The sequence below is a fragment of the Prionailurus bengalensis genome, chromosome E4 (assembly GCF_016509475.1).
Source record: "Prionailurus bengalensis isolate Pbe53 chromosome E4, Fcat_Pben_1.1_paternal_pri, whole genome shotgun sequence".
In the NCBI taxonomy this organism is placed as follows: Eukaryota; Metazoa; Chordata; class Mammalia; order Carnivora; family Felidae; genus Prionailurus; species Prionailurus bengalensis.
In genome coordinates, this window is record NC_057360.1 from 26,136,803 (window position 1) to 26,153,590 (window position 16,788).

General features: G+C 44.5%; 1 protein-coding gene across 4 annotated transcripts in view; it reads right to left on the minus strand.

Moving 5' to 3' along the window:
* Window positions 1-5,693: 5,693 nt before the first annotated feature.
* The window catches only part of CACNA1E (calcium voltage-gated channel subunit alpha1 E), a 497,518-nt gene continuing 486,423 nt past the window's right edge, over window positions 5,694-16,788 (minus strand). For all 4 annotated transcript variants that reach the window (XM_043568526.1, XM_043568524.1, XM_043568525.1 and 1 more), the window contains one exon: window positions 5,694-15,418. In XM_043568526.1, coding sequence (XP_043424461.1) covers window positions 14,876-15,418 — 543 coding nt within the window. In that variant the 3' untranslated portion in view covers window positions 5,694-14,875. The remainder of the gene's footprint in view (window positions 15,419-16,788) is intronic.

The window sequence follows — 16,788 nt, forward strand, 5'->3', positions numbered from 1 at the left end:
TCAAAGGAAACTTTGTGCCCCATTGGTCTGAAAATCTGTTTAGAAACCACTGCCTACTCTGTAGTCCATTGGCAGGGCTTCCAGTTAAGATGGGGGAGGGGTTCTTCATTCTCAGGGGAGTTGGCAGGAAGAATTCCATCAGCCATCTGTACAGCTTAAAGATGAACAAACGTGAGTCATCTCTGCTTCATCAGTGCACACCACCCATGGGGAGTTCGACCTCCGCCTATTTCTAGAGAGGCATTTAACGAAGACTGACCTAATTCAAGCAAAAATAGGTCTCGATTAGTGTGTGACTAACCTGGTGATTTTTCTAATTGCAAAAGAACCTTTCTGCCATGTTTGATGATTAGATTGTGGTGCTTGGTAATGATAAATTTACACTTTGGTTGTGTTAATACTTCTCCTTAATCTTCTTTCTCTTCCTCCGTCTTCTATCTGTCCTTTGTCTCTAAGAAATTTCTGCCGCTGATGACCAGTCATGGTGCCTGAAAACCCTCTCTTCATCCATCTTTCTGGCAAAGCAGCTGCCATTTGGAACTCTGATTACTGGCCAAGGTTAAAGCCACCACCTCTCAGCTCAGATCTGAGCAGTAGCTGCTTGTGTTTCATGGAGTCTGGCTCAGGGTGCAAAGGCTACAGCACAGTGTGTCTCAGTGGGGAGCCAAGTGGCCCACCCAGTTCCTGGGACCCCTTGTTAGGTCATCTGCCTCCCCTTAGTACCTATCTGGGAAGGGCTTACCAATCTCCCCAAGAAATACTTTGACCCCTCCAAGGTGAGTTGTTTTGAATTCAATCTAAGAAGTAAGAAATTATTTAAAACTTCATGGACTATTCCCAGTACAATCTATTTATGAAGACCCTGTCTTCCATTTGTACTAAAAATCCCACAGTGCAAACCAAAGGAAAAGGTCTATACTTATACAAGTGATTAAGAAAAAAACACATAGATTCCAAATACCTGGAAAAGAAGAAAGGTGAATATGTCTGGGGCAGAAATATAACAGGGAAATAAGGAGTCCCTGACAGAGGGATTTAATCCTGAAAGTGAGGTTTTCAATTATAAAGTGAGCAAGACGGGGACCTCTGCAACAGGTTTGCTTCTCCAGAGACAAACATTTGAGGTGCATTTCACTTTTTGCTTAAGATGTACTCCTGGAAGTTATGAATCAATTTATTGTAAAACTCAGTCATATTTTTAAACACACAAAGGGACAACTATTGGGATTTAATGAAGCAAAGAATGATTTGACAACAAAACAAGCTTGTCCTCTAGTTGTGATTCTGACAGAATCAGACAGAATCAGACACAATTCTGACAGAATTTCTTTTGGAAAATGAGATGCTGGTATGACTTCTTTTGGTCCTTATCTTGCCCTATAAGAAATATTCTAAAGAAGCTGAATATATGAGTGACACAGCTGCATGTGCTGTTAAGAGAAACATGGAAATTATCCTACTGAGAGTCCCTTGGGTCTCTTTGAGCAGCGGACTAGATGGGAGGACCAGAAGACTCCACGGTGCTGGTCAAGGCCACCACCTTCCATGAGGAGGTACAGATATGTGGAGCCGCCACTGCTCAAATAGATGAAGGATAACCCTCTGTGGCTGAAAAATCCCCCCCCCCCCCCAGATGTCTACATCCTAACCCCTGGAACTTGTGAATATCACCTTTCATGGCAAAAGGGACTTTGTGGATGTGATTAAATAATCTTGAGATGAAGAAATCTGACCTGGATGATCTGAGGGAGCTGATGTAATCACAATATTTCTTATATTTCACAATATTTCACAATATTTCTGAGTCTCTCAGAGAAGGCAATGAGGTTCTAGAAGCAGAGGTTGGAGTGATGCATTTTGAAAATGGAGGAAGGGGCCAAGAGCCAGGGGATAGAGATGACCATTAGAAGCTGAAAAAGGCAGGGAAAGGAACTCTCCTTCAGAGACTCCAGAAGGAACCAGCCAGGTCAACACTTTGACCTAAGCCTACTGAAAGGGACTTTGGATTTCTGACCTCCAGAACTATAAGAAAGTAGTAAGAATTGTTTTAATCCACTCGTTGGTGTTTTTTTTTTTTTTTAATAATTTGTTGCAGGAGCAAAGGGACTTAATATGCCATCTCAACTAACTGGCTCCCTCATTTATTGGAAATCACAGATTTATATGTCAGTGTGATACACCAACCAATCATCAAATCCTGTCTATTCCTTCCGTAAATAGACTTCTCAATTGTGTCCACCTTTTTCCATCTCTGCTGTCACTATTCTATCCCAGGCCCCTCTTACCTGCTCTACTACAATGGATTTTTCCCCCTTTGAGTACCAGTCTTCTCATTTCAGCTAAAGTGTTTTTGTTTTGTTTTTACAAATCAGACCATGTTATTCCTCTGCTTCTTTTACCTCTGGGGCTGCTCACTGCTGTCAGGATAAAGCTTGGGTGATACACAGGGTCACAGGTCAGAGGGCTCCCTACTTTGTGGCATAGTGGCAACCAGGAGTCTGGGCACTGTTGGGTTCTGTGGCACTAGACTTGGGGATTTACTTAGGCTGGGGAGGGGCTGAGGTTGAGAGTGATAAATGTGAATTGTTCTCCCGGCCTGAGGGTTCTGCTCTTCACAAGCTCCGTCACCATGGTAAGACTTCAAGATTGATGAGGCAAGCCAGCCGAGACGCACCCTGACACTTCTCCAGATTAACCTACACTGAGAACAGCTTTGTTGTCATGTCTGTGAGTAGAACCTGGAGGAGATAGTTCAGCCTCCATTGAGTCTGAAGTGACCCTCCCTCCCTCACATTATCATTTTCAGCTGTGCACCTGCATTGCTATTGGAGCAGGTAGGGTACGGTGGCCAGAAGCTTATATTGTTGGATGCCTCAGAATATTATTTCTCTGTGGTGTATATGGACTATGCTGACATTCTTCTTTATCCTTTAGGTAAACAAAGCTGTTTTGGCTTACCCATGTTATGTCTACCTCTAGTCTTTTCATGATGTGATACTTGTCATTACCATTTGCCAACACAGTGGATGCCTGAAGGTTAAACTCTGAACATGGTTTATGAGCTCCCCCATTATGTTCCAGCCTTATCCCTTAGTATATCCTCTCAAACTTCACCCTTGAAATGCAGCAAGCTATTTTCTCTCACATCTCTACCTGACATTCCCTTTTCCCTCCTTGTGGCCCAGCTAACCCCAGCCATTCTTTAGGCCTCAGCTCAAATACCAGTTCTCTTAGGAAGCCTTTTGTGACTCCCCAAGTCATTCCTCGGGGCTGTCATAGTACCATCAAAGTTCCCCACCCTAACAAAAATCACACAATTATGTAATGGTTTGTTTGTTGATAGAACTTCCATTAGGCTGTGGACAACTCAAGATCACTATTTCACCTGGCTTGTTCATTATTGAAACTCTAGTACTTGGCGCCATAGTATGTGATTAATAAATACATTTAATGGATGAGTAAATACATTCATAATGATAACAATGGGTTCATTGAATGTCTACAATATGATAGGTACCATGCTAAGTACTCAGTGTGTGTGTGTAATCTCTTATCCTAAATACAACTACATGCAGTTGGTCTCATTATCCTAATTCTACATTTGAAAACAAAACAAACAAACAAAAAAAAAACACAAAAAACCAAGGGTGAGAAGTCAAGTAACATGGCCATGGCTGGGATCACACTATTCGGTGCACAACTGGAATGTGGACCCAGGTCTACCTAATACTTTATGTATGCATTTACCAAGTTGTATTTTGTGAGACAACCTTTTCCCCTCTCACCACCCTCCCAGCCATCCACACTATATTTCTATCCAAGTCAAGCCATCTGATCTGGAGGCAGAGGAAAGCAGTGTTTCTAACATGCCTTGGGACTGGGCCTGGATTCCACACTGTTATTTTCAGGCCTGATAGTTTGATCTGTCACAGCTCTTCCTTTGATTTTCTTTGGTGCAAGTAGCTTTTCTTGTGCCTGGTATTTCATTAATATCTCCTGGGACTGTTTCAGGGTTTGTAAAAAGGCTCTGGGGTGGGTCTGGGGGATGTGAAGACTCAGATTTCTTTGTACCCTTTACAAGGGAGAGGGTTCATAGTGTCTATTAATTCTAGACACATGAGCAAAGGGCCTCCTGGGGTATTTCTGTTATTTTCTTCTCCTCTTGTTTTTTAAAAGGTCGTGCTAGGGTTTCTGGGGGCTACCTCAGGAGCTTTCTGTGGCTGACTAGATTCATAGGAGACATCCTTGTCCTCTGGAAAACACATATTAGAGTTTTCTAAGTCTTAAATCCCTCACATATGAAATAGACTAGGACAGAATTGATACAGAGGCCCTTTCCTGCTCTAACATTCTGGGTTCTATGGTCCCTGTATGTTACAGGATCATTGAAATACCAGAAGATGGAGACTATAGTTATTATTTTTTATGAGCACATGTAGTCTTGTATGCAGAAGCTGAGGCCAGAGATCTGGAAACAGTGCCCTGAGGCTTGTGAGTTGCCATCCTGGATGGACTCATAATGGTTGGCTTCAGTCTTCTGCTGTGCTGCCTGGTATCCTGAATACTCCCCCAGGAATCACCTTCACAGTATTGTGCAATATATTTATGTCCCGAGCTGATGACTTATGAACTAATGGTTCTTTACTGATCACATAGGAATGGTCTTTTAAAAGGATTGATCTTATTTTTTTCCTTTTTAAAAAAAACATGCTGTAGTTTAGAACTTTATTTTATCTTCTCCATAAACCTCAGCATGTTTATCTTTTGTATAGTTATTTTTTGATTTCCAAGTAATGTAGTCTTCAGGGAGGTATACTACTGTTTACAGATTAAGTTTGGACTTGTTATATATTTTAATCTCTGTGTTCAACGTGGGGCTCGAACTCACGACCTTGAGATCAAGAGTCCCATGTTCTACCAACTGAGCCAGCCAGGCACCCCCGTGGAGTCATAATCAGGCCATTGATGCTGAATATATGATTCCCTTCCATGTGCTGTTAATTTGGGAGTTGCTTGATATTTCAAATTGTCTTGAATATTGCTATGTTTATATGTGTACAGTATTTTAATGTTGCCATTAACTTTATTGCTACTTTTACAATTAGTATCTCCCACTAATGTCTCCCCCATTTTGTTATTAAATGAATACGGAAATTAGAAGTGAAGAATAAGCAAATTAGAGCTTGTTGCTGAGAAAAGAGAGGAGGCATTATTTAAAAATAGATATATAATAATGACTTGCTTGCTTTTCAAAGCTAATTTATTCCCTTTTGGACTGTGTCTCCGAAGCATTCAGTTTCTTGGGTTTGGGGAATGTACTTGTAAGTGACAACAGTGATGACTACAATGGTGGTACCTGACTTGTACCGAGTGCCTCTTATGGGAACACACTGATTGTTCTCTTTATATGCGAAAACACATTCACTGTGTACTATAACCCTTTCAGGTCTTGTGATAATTGTTCCCATTGTAAAGATGAAGAAAGTGACTTTAAGGTTAAATGGCTTGCTCAAGGGCACACAGTTCAGGAATGGTGGTACAGATTGGAATTCGGGTGGATCTGACCCCAGAACTTGCATTTGTCTTTCTGCTTTTTGTTGCCTATTATGTTTATGGTGTTCTAAAGCTATATGCACTTGTGACTAGTCCCAACATTTTGTGTTTTAAGTATCTAAGGAACTGAAATCTTGGTCTCTGGTTTGCAAACTTTCCTAGTTTATTAGCAAAAGAACATGGTATACAAGTAAAGGCAAGTTTTATAATATCCCAGAGGCAAAACTTAGGTTAAGGGACAAGTTGTGTTAGGGTAACCAATAGATGCTCAGAGGCATAATACAGGAACACCAGAGAGAAGTTCAGAGGAGGGTCTATTTTCCTTTATATGTGTTTCCTAGTGCCATTAGCCTGGGAAATACTATGGACCTAAGGATACTATGGATTAGAAAGAAACCAAAAACAAACCCCTCATCAATCAATGTAAAAATTTCTTACAAACTAGCCTTTGCCCAAACCAACTAGTCATCCCATAGAAGTGTGTAATTAGGTAAAATTGTTCTTCAAATTCTGTCTTTCCAACTTCAGTGGAGGTAGAAGCCATGGGAAAGAAATTATGACTGGAAAATAAACTCTGAGAGTTGAACAAGATCTTTGAGATTTCCAATCCAGACTCCAAGGGTTCTGACTACTTGGCCACCCAACATATTTTTTGATGGTTTTAATCATAAGAAAACTCTTTAAAAAATCATGTACGTTAGGACTTGAGAAGTCATCTTTGATAGAACTGCAGAGATAGAGGACTCATTCTAGAAGTTGGTTTCCATTAAATTGATAGAATTTATTCAAACAATAAACCCAACACTAGGTGCTGGGATGCTTCCCTAGGGACCTGAGGACTGCTGCTTTCCCTTACTCAGGAGCTATTATGACTAAATGAGGAGTAATACAGGCAGAGGGAAAGAATAGGCAGTATCTCCTCCAAGTCTTGGGGTGTCTTCTCCTTCCTGAACCTGGCAGCTAAGTGAGTGTCCTCTCTTGGAGAGGAGGCTGGTTGTAGCTCTTTTACTTACAAAGCCTTGTGTTCCATAGATTCCCTGTCTAATTTAAAACTACTTACCTAGAGATAGTATTTTTCTGGCCAGAAAATAACGTGTTCAGGGAACCAGTTTGTCACCTATTTTTGTTGTTGTTGTTTGTTTCCTCCAAGACAATACTTTTAACAAAAGAAAATCTTTCAGGGCCAGGGTAAAACTTTGAGAAATTCTAGAATTCCTCCTAATTAGCTGGGCCGACCAGATGTCAGCCAACTGCACTGCATAACCTGCTGCCACTTACCCCGAGAGTTCTGGCGAGGTTTCACTCCTGTGACCTCCCTTTTTAGGGAGCAAAGAAACAAGAGTGAGGGCAATCAGGCCGATTAATTCTTTACAACAAGGTTTTATTTATTCTTTTCTTTGACCCCCCCCAAAAAACATTAAATTTGTTCATCTTTCTTTTATTTTTAATAATTTTCCTTTTGGATCCAAACGAGCATTTATATTACAGGATATCCACCTGGTCAACATGCAGTGCTGAACTCTGGCTTTAGGAAAGATGCACCGATACTCTAGGCGGGCCAGCACTGGCTGCCATTCACCCACCATTACTGAAGGGGTGTCAGGCTGGCACACCGCAGTGGATGCTGCCCATAAGGAAGTGTCTCTAGTGTCTTGACTCACGTATGTTTTGTAATGCAGGTGGCAGCGTTTTAACAGCCTAAGACAAAGCACCCAATTTTTCTCTTGATCCTGTCTTACATGCTCATCTTCTAAGAGCAAATCAAGGCGGGAATGGCCTGACCTTAAGTCCCAAAGGACAGAGGGCATGGCCTGGACACCTGGTTGTCTACTTTTCTGTAACGCTATCCTTTGAGGCTGGTACCGGTGCACCCTTCGCAGTTTGAAATCTGTTCCTGATAAAGCTCATCCCCTGTCCCACTCACCATCCCTCTCCCCTCCCGTGGCACTTGTACCACTAGGAAGATCAGTAAAATCTCTCCACTATTGGCACTACTATAATGAAGAGTTGCTAAAGTCACAGAGATGGTCTTCGGGCTGCTTTAAAGCAAGAACCTCTTTCTCTCCATCTCCCAGTTCTGGAAAAGTTCTCTATTAATCCTTTGAGGGCTTCAAATCCACTACCTTTGGTGAGTTTAGCAGAGAGAACTTCTCTGAATCCAGTATCGTGCTAACAAGTTTACCAGTGATCTAGTATAAGAGACGATCTCAGGTCACACACTTCTGTTCCTGGGACTAGCTGGTATTTTCCATCTCAACCTTCTCTTTGTTCTATAGCTTGTCTTCCTAGCCTCTGCCCACATTGCCCCAGCTACAAAATGCCAACTATACTTGATGCATTAGATTTTTCTCCTCCATTGGGTTTTTCTGGACGAGTTTCAAATTTGGGACTCAATTTGAGTGGAGTTGGACTGTTCTCTAATATCACCGAGTGGGAGGTTCCTCTGCAAGTGCAGCACTTACGGTGGCTTTGTATAAATTTTGGCTTGTTCACAAAACACCAGGATAGAAAAACACTGGTTGAAGTTTGGCCTGCAGGCTAAGTATATATCCCCATTGATAGGCATTAAAATTCAATGCCTATGTTTTTACTATATCTGCTGAGATCTGCTTAATGTGGTAGAACACCATATCAAATGTAGCTAAGACCAGAACTACTGTATACTTTAATTGGCAGTTAGATTACATTGTTTAGCCCTCATTTCATTTTACCTTTATTTTTTAAATTGATTAATGGCACCTTGAGATTCTGGAGTGTGTTTTTCCTGCTCATCCCTTATACAGACTTCTAACAGACTTGCTTTGAGCAGTGGGTTTCCTATGTGGTACAGACTAGTGCTAAAAGAAATCAGAGTACTGGAAAGAAAACTGAGTCACCAAATAAGGTCAAATTTGGATTTGGCAGCTTTGTTTTAGTGTCCTTTCAGTTTTGGGGCCCACCTCTGAGTGAACCGAAGAGGAAACAGTAGTAGTTGGTATAGATGCTACCGATCTGTTTCCAGAATACAGAGAGAATCCCTTACCTCTGACAAACTGGCAGAACAAAGAGAGAAAAGACTCCTGTGTCAATGTTGGGTTAGAGAAGAGGACTTTGTGAGGATCCTAAGCATTAGAGAATGGTTATTTGATCTAGGACTGGCTTAAGTGTCCACAAAAAGAAGATACCAGGAAGGTCTGACCATGAAAACTCAATTTCTTTCCTGCGTTAGAAACAAAAACAAAAGTCAACTTTTTTTTTCTTAGCTAAAAAAAAAAAAAAAAGAAGGAAAATGGGAAGAAGAGATGGTGAAAATAAAGCAAATCTGGGATTCAGGTTCCAGTAAACATGAAGTTTCTTCCAAAAAACTGAATGCTTATAGCAATGCCAAGAATTTCATAGGTCCTTAGTGGGATATAAGGACAGAAGATTTTTCTAAGTTGATTTGTGGAGGCTAAGAACTTTAAATGATGTGATAGTAATTTACTTACAAACACTATGACACACCCATTAATTAGCCAAGCTTTAGTATTTCAATTTTCCTAGTGAGGGAAATAAAGCATGTAGACGCAATACCCTTGCTGAAGGCACTAGTACGGAAGGCTGAAATAGAATTATTTTTGACCCCCAATAATTTTCATTTCCAGATTACCATACTCCTAAACATTTTATCTTCTCAAGACCTAAATTTCCTACTTACTGATTAAAGATGTACTAGGGAAAAAAAAATCTACATCCATTCTATTCTTTCCTTGGCTCTCACTGAAGTTTTCAGGAAACTTTACATTAATGTAGGTTACATTTTATGTCCCTAGAAACAAGAGACAGAGACTGACTTAGAAGGAGAAGAAAGATAAAAGAAACAGAGAAGAGGGAACTGGTACTATATAACCTCAGATTTTTGGTTTAAATATATTAAGTTTGATGGAAATTAATTAGAAGCTGATTCAGAAACACTGCAGAGCACATATTTATCCTTCATTGTTATTCTAGAGCAGGTTACAAAAAATCCAAACAAAAAGATACCAAATAAAAATAAACATAGATCCCCTTACCATTTTTAAAATCAGATTTGCTCAACTCTTTCATACCCCCAGAAATAAGAATTCAAGCCTCAATAATGTATTTACATAGTAGCATGGCTTATTATAAAATCGTTTGCATTTAGGTCAAGATACTAGTGTCCCTTTCTCCCCATTTTTAGCACGAGGGAAGGGAGCAGAAGGAAGAAGTCTACAAAAATAGAAGGGCAGTTTGGAGGCACCCCAGCTCTCCATTAGACTCTGTGTGAGTCTCATTCATATTTCTCCACCAACTGGCTTGAGTTTTGTTAAGCGAAGCTTTCCAGGCCCTTTGGGTAGGCTGGGACAATCTATGGATCTGTTATCTTTGGCTTGGAGTGATTTCTCCAGGATGCCTAAGCATCAGAGGATCAAAGCAGGAAGGATTTAAGGGAAGAAAAAGATGGCCATCAGAAACCAAAGATAGTTCAGTTTTTTATCCAATCCCCCATGTGGTACGTCTGTGTTCTTCTGACTGAATGAGGGTCAGTCAGCACATGATGGCTGACAGATCACCTCAGCTGTCATTAGCTAAGCCTGCTACTGCAACCAGCAGAGAAGCCATCAGCTGGGGCTCCGTTGGGATAAATGGCTACAATATACTGGGTGGTCTGCCGAAGAGAAAACTAAAGACAGAAAGAGCTGCAAATACAGGCAGCACTCATTAACGTGGCGTCTCTTCTGATCCTGTCATGCAAAGGTTAGGTCCTAAGTCCTGAGTTAATTCTGTTTGGCTTTTATTAAATTAAGAGTCTCAGTATGGAGATAGATTTATCCAAACCTAGACCTGATTCCTTGTGGGGCTCTTGTCTGGAATTAAAACATGACACCCAACTAGCCACTTGCAGGGGGACCACTTCTCTCTTTTATCTTGCCTTACAATGACCTCACCTAAACCTCTCAGACAACGCTCAAGGCCTGGGAATCTAGGGAGGAAGAATGGACAGGAAGGGAGAATCTGGTGAGGAAGAGGCTACCCCAAGGCATGGAAATGCCTCTCCTCACCATGATCTTTGTGCACATTGGCACCATGCCTTTGAAGGTCTCACATCGTAACAAACATGAAACTGATTAAAAAAAAAAAAGGTGAAAATTCCTTAACCTTCCAGTTTCACAAAGTTCCTCCAAGGTAGAGGACTATCTGCTCCCTGCCTGTTACACATATACCTTTTCTTTACATGACCTCATAATATTTATTATAGCTTAGCTGAGAAATGAATCTCCATGTACCCTTGGCTCAACCTACTAAAGACAAACTCTGTCCAAAAATGAGACATCCAGAACAGGCTTTAGAAATAGGATGTAATGAAAAATTGAGAACTTTCTTTAAAAAAAATCAAAATTATTAAATTTTGTTCTATTATGCCAGGAGAGACCTAATTTGCCTGCAGTAGGCTTTCATTGAGTATGCAGACATTTCATATCCCCATCATGCCCCAATAGTACTGCACCTTATACTGTTTCAGATCACCTTGTGAGTATCACCTGGTGAGTCCCCAACCATTTTCATGAGATCAAAGCATTCCCCCACAGCAGAGGCAGGCACGTCAACAAACAAGCCTGGACTAGGTGAATTTAACCATCTCAGAAGTTGGGTCAATGCTAACATGCAGCAGAGCAAGGGCTGGGATAGAAGAATAGAAGGCAGGAGACACTCAGGCTCATCACAAAGGTTGTAGGAGAGGTGGATGTGTGTATGGAAAGAAGATGCCGGCTGAATGGTGGGATATGGGGTTGTCTTTTTGTGGTCCCAGAGTCAAGAGAGTACAAAATCCAGAACATCTGGATTTCAGCTTCAGAGAAATGTCCGTGATTTCAGTACCCTGTAGGGACAGTGAGTAGTGAGCAGAAGTGAAGCCCAGAATAAAAATTGATTCCTCAGCTAGAAGAAGGGACAGATCCACATTGGGCAGTTGTGTTCATGGCTTATGTTGACCCTGGGGGGGACATTCAAGGGTACACCCTCTTTATAGTGGAGGTAATTCTATCCTGACCCTGGTTCACAGAGCCTCTTGACCTAGAGCTCTACTCCTCTGTCTGAAGGCCGGCTGGCATTCTGACCTCATGGGGATTGAGAGAGGGAGACATGTGAGTTACTAGAAGTCTGCCTGGAGCTGTGAGTGAAGAGAGGAGTATCTAAACACAGACATAGACTATCTCTCCACCTTGGTTTCTTTTCCTTCTTTTTTTCCCCCTTCCTCTCTCCCTCACTCCTTCTTTGTTTTGAGAGGATGCTGAAGACTAATATTAGCAAGGGAAACTGGATATATAAAGATTCTTCTGAGGGGACCTGCAGTACTAAGTCTGATAACACTGAGTGTCCGAAACACTGATAGTGTTCCCAGTTTGTTTGGCATTTCTTGAGATGCTTTCATACTTTTTTAATCCAAAGAGAAGCACATGTTTTGAGATCTCAAGGGGCTGCTTTACAAGGGAAAGAGAAGAGGCAGAATCTGATAAGTAGGAAGGGATGTCCTGGTCAACTATTAGAGGGAAAGTGAGAGTTCATACTTATCAACAGGCAGAAGGAAATGGTTAGAAGAAGATTATGATAATGAGTTCTGTGACTTAACTGAAGACTGTCTTTTATTTTCTGGTCTTAATGGAAAGATAAATGCAGGCTAAGGGAGAAGAAACCCAATTTCTTGGTCAGGCGAAACTGGTCTAGAAAAACGCAGGTGGTTGGTCGGGAGACTGCGTCTGCAGGGCTTTACAGCACTTCGTTTAAGACTCAAATTCTTGTGTATATAGGGGTTTAAGGAGTTCAGGTGTCCAGGAAGGTTTCCTGGCATGGTAAATTTAGTGTTCGTAATGTGGTTTACAGGCAAATTCCATTTCTGGTAATTGCTCTGCCAGCCCAAATTTCTCCTGCTGTTGAAATGGCTTAAGATATCGCTTCAATTCCTTTTCTCAAAACACAATGCAATAGACTTGCTGACTCAGAACGGCTGTCCTGTTGTGGGCCTGTCCCCAGGGAAAGCTGCATTTCTGAGGTGGAAGAAAGCAATTTTGTGCACAGAAAGCAGCCCACAGCAGCACTTTGGCATGAAATGATGCTGAGCAGAGGAAACCTTTACCACACTATGAGGCCCAGCGCCTCAGTCTTGTGTAAAGCGCACGCCTGTTAGGGTCGGGGCGTTCCACGGTCATGTTCACATTGCTAGCTACTCCCGAGTACACAAGTGCTCAGCGGGAGACGAAAATGAAAGTGAGCGGAAGGTCTGAGGGGAGGCAGCTTATGTTCTGCCTCACTGGTCTCCTGCCCTGGGAGTCCTTTGATTGGAGGGGCTGACCATGGGTCATGAAGCTGCATCAATACCTAGAAGAGAAGGCAGAGCCATGACAAATGATCCTGCAGCCACGTGATTGTATTTGGCTTTTTGGGGTTGATGCAACTACTCCTTAGTTCCATTTCAACCAAAACAAACAAAAAGCTTCATAAGTAAAAAGAGTCTCCTTCTAAGAAAAACAACAGCGCCTAACTTCTCCTACCCAAGAGGTGGAGTCTGTTTTGGCTGGAGGAGGATAAAAAAGAGTGTTTATCCACTGTGATGTCAGGCCAGGGGAGGGTCCTGCGAGGAAAGCCCCATCTGCTCCTGGTGGAGCAGGGAAAGCCCTGCCTGGCGCCCTTCTCCGGGGATCCTTCTCCTTACTGTGATGAGCCCAGGGAGGAAGTGAAGGGGACGGTGCATTCCACCAGATAAAGAGAGTGATGTGCTTCCCTGAATGGACAGTTGAAACAAGAGAAGCACGGATTAGCCAAGAAAGGCTCTCTTTTTCGTAACGCTTGTGAGATTGGGGAGTTAAGAAGGACACAGTGGCCTGAGGCTGTCTTCTGCCCAGCTCTTACTCTGGGGAGGGGTAAAGCCCAGTCTCATCACATGATGTGATGAGGCCCTGTCAGAGCCTGCTTTGCTAGGAGGAGCAGCCCAGGTCTAAGCTGAGGTATATTTACTGATCACCTTCCAAGAATCATGCCAAACTGACCCTTAAGTACAAGCTGGCTGAGGAAGCTGCCAGACCAAGAGCCCCTCCTCCCAGGAGGTCCTCAGCAAACTCACACTGATGCTCCCATGGAAGCTTCTCATTTCAATCTGCCTTTCCTCTCTCTCTAGAAGCCTCTACCAGGTGATGTAGGGCCCACCTTGGGTTTATGCGTGCTGCCTGGTCAGGTACTGGCAGAGAGGCCTGCGGGCTCCTGGGCCAGAGTCTAGGTTGACATTTGGCTATATGTGCTGATACAACTGTAGGACTGTTCCACGTTCTTCTAGACTGGTTGGAAAACAGACTGTGCCTTAAATGGCCCCCACCCCCCTCAGGGATCCCTTATGACCAGCATTTGCAGGGCTAAGGCCTGGCAGAGCACGGGGCGCCAGCAGGAAGGCTGAACCTCTGCTCACACCAGCTGGTGCGCTGGCCAGAGGGGTTAAATGCTTTTAAAATATCACCCTTCCTGGAGCGTCAGGGACCTCTGTGGAGCCTGAGGGACCTCCCTGGCCTACCCTAATGCAGCACCTACTGAGTGGGTGATAGGCTTCCAAGAGACAGGACTGTTGCCCCCAACACCACCCATTCATCATCTCTCTGAGCCTCTCCCCTGTGGTCTGGGCTGCTGGACTATGGCTTTGCTCACCCAGACCAGCCCTTGCTGCTGCTGCCATGGCACCCTGACCCCTTGTTCCACTTCAGCTTTTCCCTCCCTCCTTGCCTCCTATCCTTGGCATCCAAGGCTCCTAAACTTAGCCTGTGCTTCTTTGGGGGAAGCAAGCCAGAGGGTAATGCATGAGATGCCGTTGCGGTTGCCCTGATGGCAGTGGTGCTGGCCAGGGAGCAAGAGCTGGTGAGGGAGGAGGTTCCTCTCCTGTGGCCTCCATGACTCCCCAGTTAAGAGCCAGAAAAATCTTCCAGGCTTTTCAGGGCAAGGGGTGTAGACACAGGCCAGCTCCATCCCTCCACGGCTTAGAGAAAAGTGGGAAGGGGCAAGGGGAAGCAAAGCCATCCTCACGTCCCTTCTGCCGTGGGAATAACCCTCTGTGTTCTTGTATTTCCTTTCCCCAGCAAAGAGGCAAAACTATGGCAGTGCCCATCTTGCAAAGGGAAGTAAAGCAATCGGGCGCGTTCGACTGGTTTTCCTTGGGTCCTTTCCTTCGTCTTGTCCAATAATGCATGGTGTCCTTCTCTCTTCCTCCTCCCTCTTCCTCCCCCCCGGGCAGCACTGGCTTCCCAATTCGGTCCTGGTTTTCTCCGTGTGAGAGAAGAGCATGCATCGGAGGGGGGAGCAGCCTCTAGCACTTGTCGTCCTCTTCCGTGTCACTCAGGAGGTCGCTGACAGCCCCACACATCACACCCGGCCCGGGCCCCCCGCGCCTCCGCCGTCGATAGTGCCCATTGGGCATCTGCCAGCTGTGCCGCAGCGGTGGGGCCGAGCCGATGGTGTTGGAGCGGCCCAGGCTGGTGGCCACAGCTGCTTCGAAGGTGAGCGTCTCCTCCTCGCCACAGTCCGAGGCGTGGGAGTCTTCGTGCAGGGCCAGGTAGGGCTCGGAGATGTAGCGCTGTGGGGAGGCGTGCTGACCCTGCTGTACGTGCCGGGAGCTGGAAGACTCCGCCAGGCCGGCCTCAGGGCTCTCCAGGGCTTGGGAGGCCAGCGGAGAGCCACCCTCACTTCCATCAGCCGGCGGAGACATGCTCCCGGTGTGTCGAATCAGGGAGCTGTAGGAAAGGAGGGGCCGAGGCTTTGGTGGCACGGGCGGGAGCTGCCGGCGACTTCGTCTCGGAGTGCTGGTGTCAGAGATGGAGGGGATGGAGCTCTCACTCAGGGAACCCGTGCCCTGTGCAGTGGGACAGACATGGCATGTTAGACGGGGCTGGGCCTGATCCCTACTTGCGGCCCTGTTACAGCCCCTAACCCTTCTGACAGAGAGCCTGTGGAGTCTGGACTCTGGGGGAGGGAGGGCTGAGTTGGGGTCCCAACTGCAAGTCCCCTCCCCTAGGAATGCAGGGATTAACTGAGACTGAGGAGTCTCTGCCACATAGGCCAGGGCAGGTCCATTTAAACTGCAGCTGAGGCCTGAGACTCTGCACTTCTAACAAGCTCCCAGGTGCCGGACCATGCGACAAACACTTCAAGTAGCGAAGATCTGGAAGCTCTATATATGTTACAAGTGGCTCACCAAAGAAAGCCTTGGGACTTTTCAGAAAGACCACTTACAGGAAAGGTGAATGAATGCTCTAGGGCTGGTGTCTGGGAAATCCTTCTTGGGAAGTGGATCTGAAGGAATGGCAAACACCTTCCCTCCTCTTCACTTTTGCCTTCGAGTCTTCAGTGGCTTGCTGACGTTAACTCATCCACATGACCAGCTGCTTCCTCAGACCTTACGTGACCTGCTCACCTATTTATTCCCAAGGGTCCCTGAGCCCAGTGCCAGTAAACAGACCTTCTGGAAGGTGTTTCTCAAGGTATGTGTGACCCATGAGCCACCTGCTCAGAAACTCTTGGGGAAGAAGGGGTCCTTTCAACTGCAGACTTCTGGGTTTCCCTTTCTAGCTGGTCTCACTACTGAAGTAGAATGCTTTAGGCCCCAAGGCTATTCTTTGGTGATTATGTTCTGCACTGAAATTTGAAAGCCACTACTCTAGAAGAAAGTTCTCCACTGCCTCTAAAAGTCTCTATTAGCCCCTCCTCCTCCCCTCTGCTCACTGCTGTTGACTGGATCTCCCATCTGGGCTCTGACACCCATTGTAGGGCTGGGAGGAGGAGAGCAGGGCTAGAGCATGTTTTCACATAGCTCGGGTAGTTGTTTTTTAGGCAAAGGATGGTGTTTCAACAATAGTCTGGAAGAAGAAGGTGGTCTTCTTGCGATGGCTGGAAGCTAGGTCAGTAAGGTTGAACTGATCCAACTTATAAATCCTGTGCTGAGGGATGAATCACCATTCTAACTAATACTTAGGATCATGTAACTGGTCAAAGAAATTTTTCTGGCTAAAGGCGATCTTTTCCTCCTAAATCTGGCTGAGACATTCATGCACGTATTTGTTGGGACTTTGTACCTCTGGGTTCTGAGGACTGAGATGGAATGACTTCTCAATACCATTGTCTTTCTTGGGGGAACTATCTGGTTTTCTGTGAATTCCTATCCTTTGTAAGTACACAAGCATGAGTAGCTAACTTCTGCGCACAATGGACATAGTTTCCTGTGAA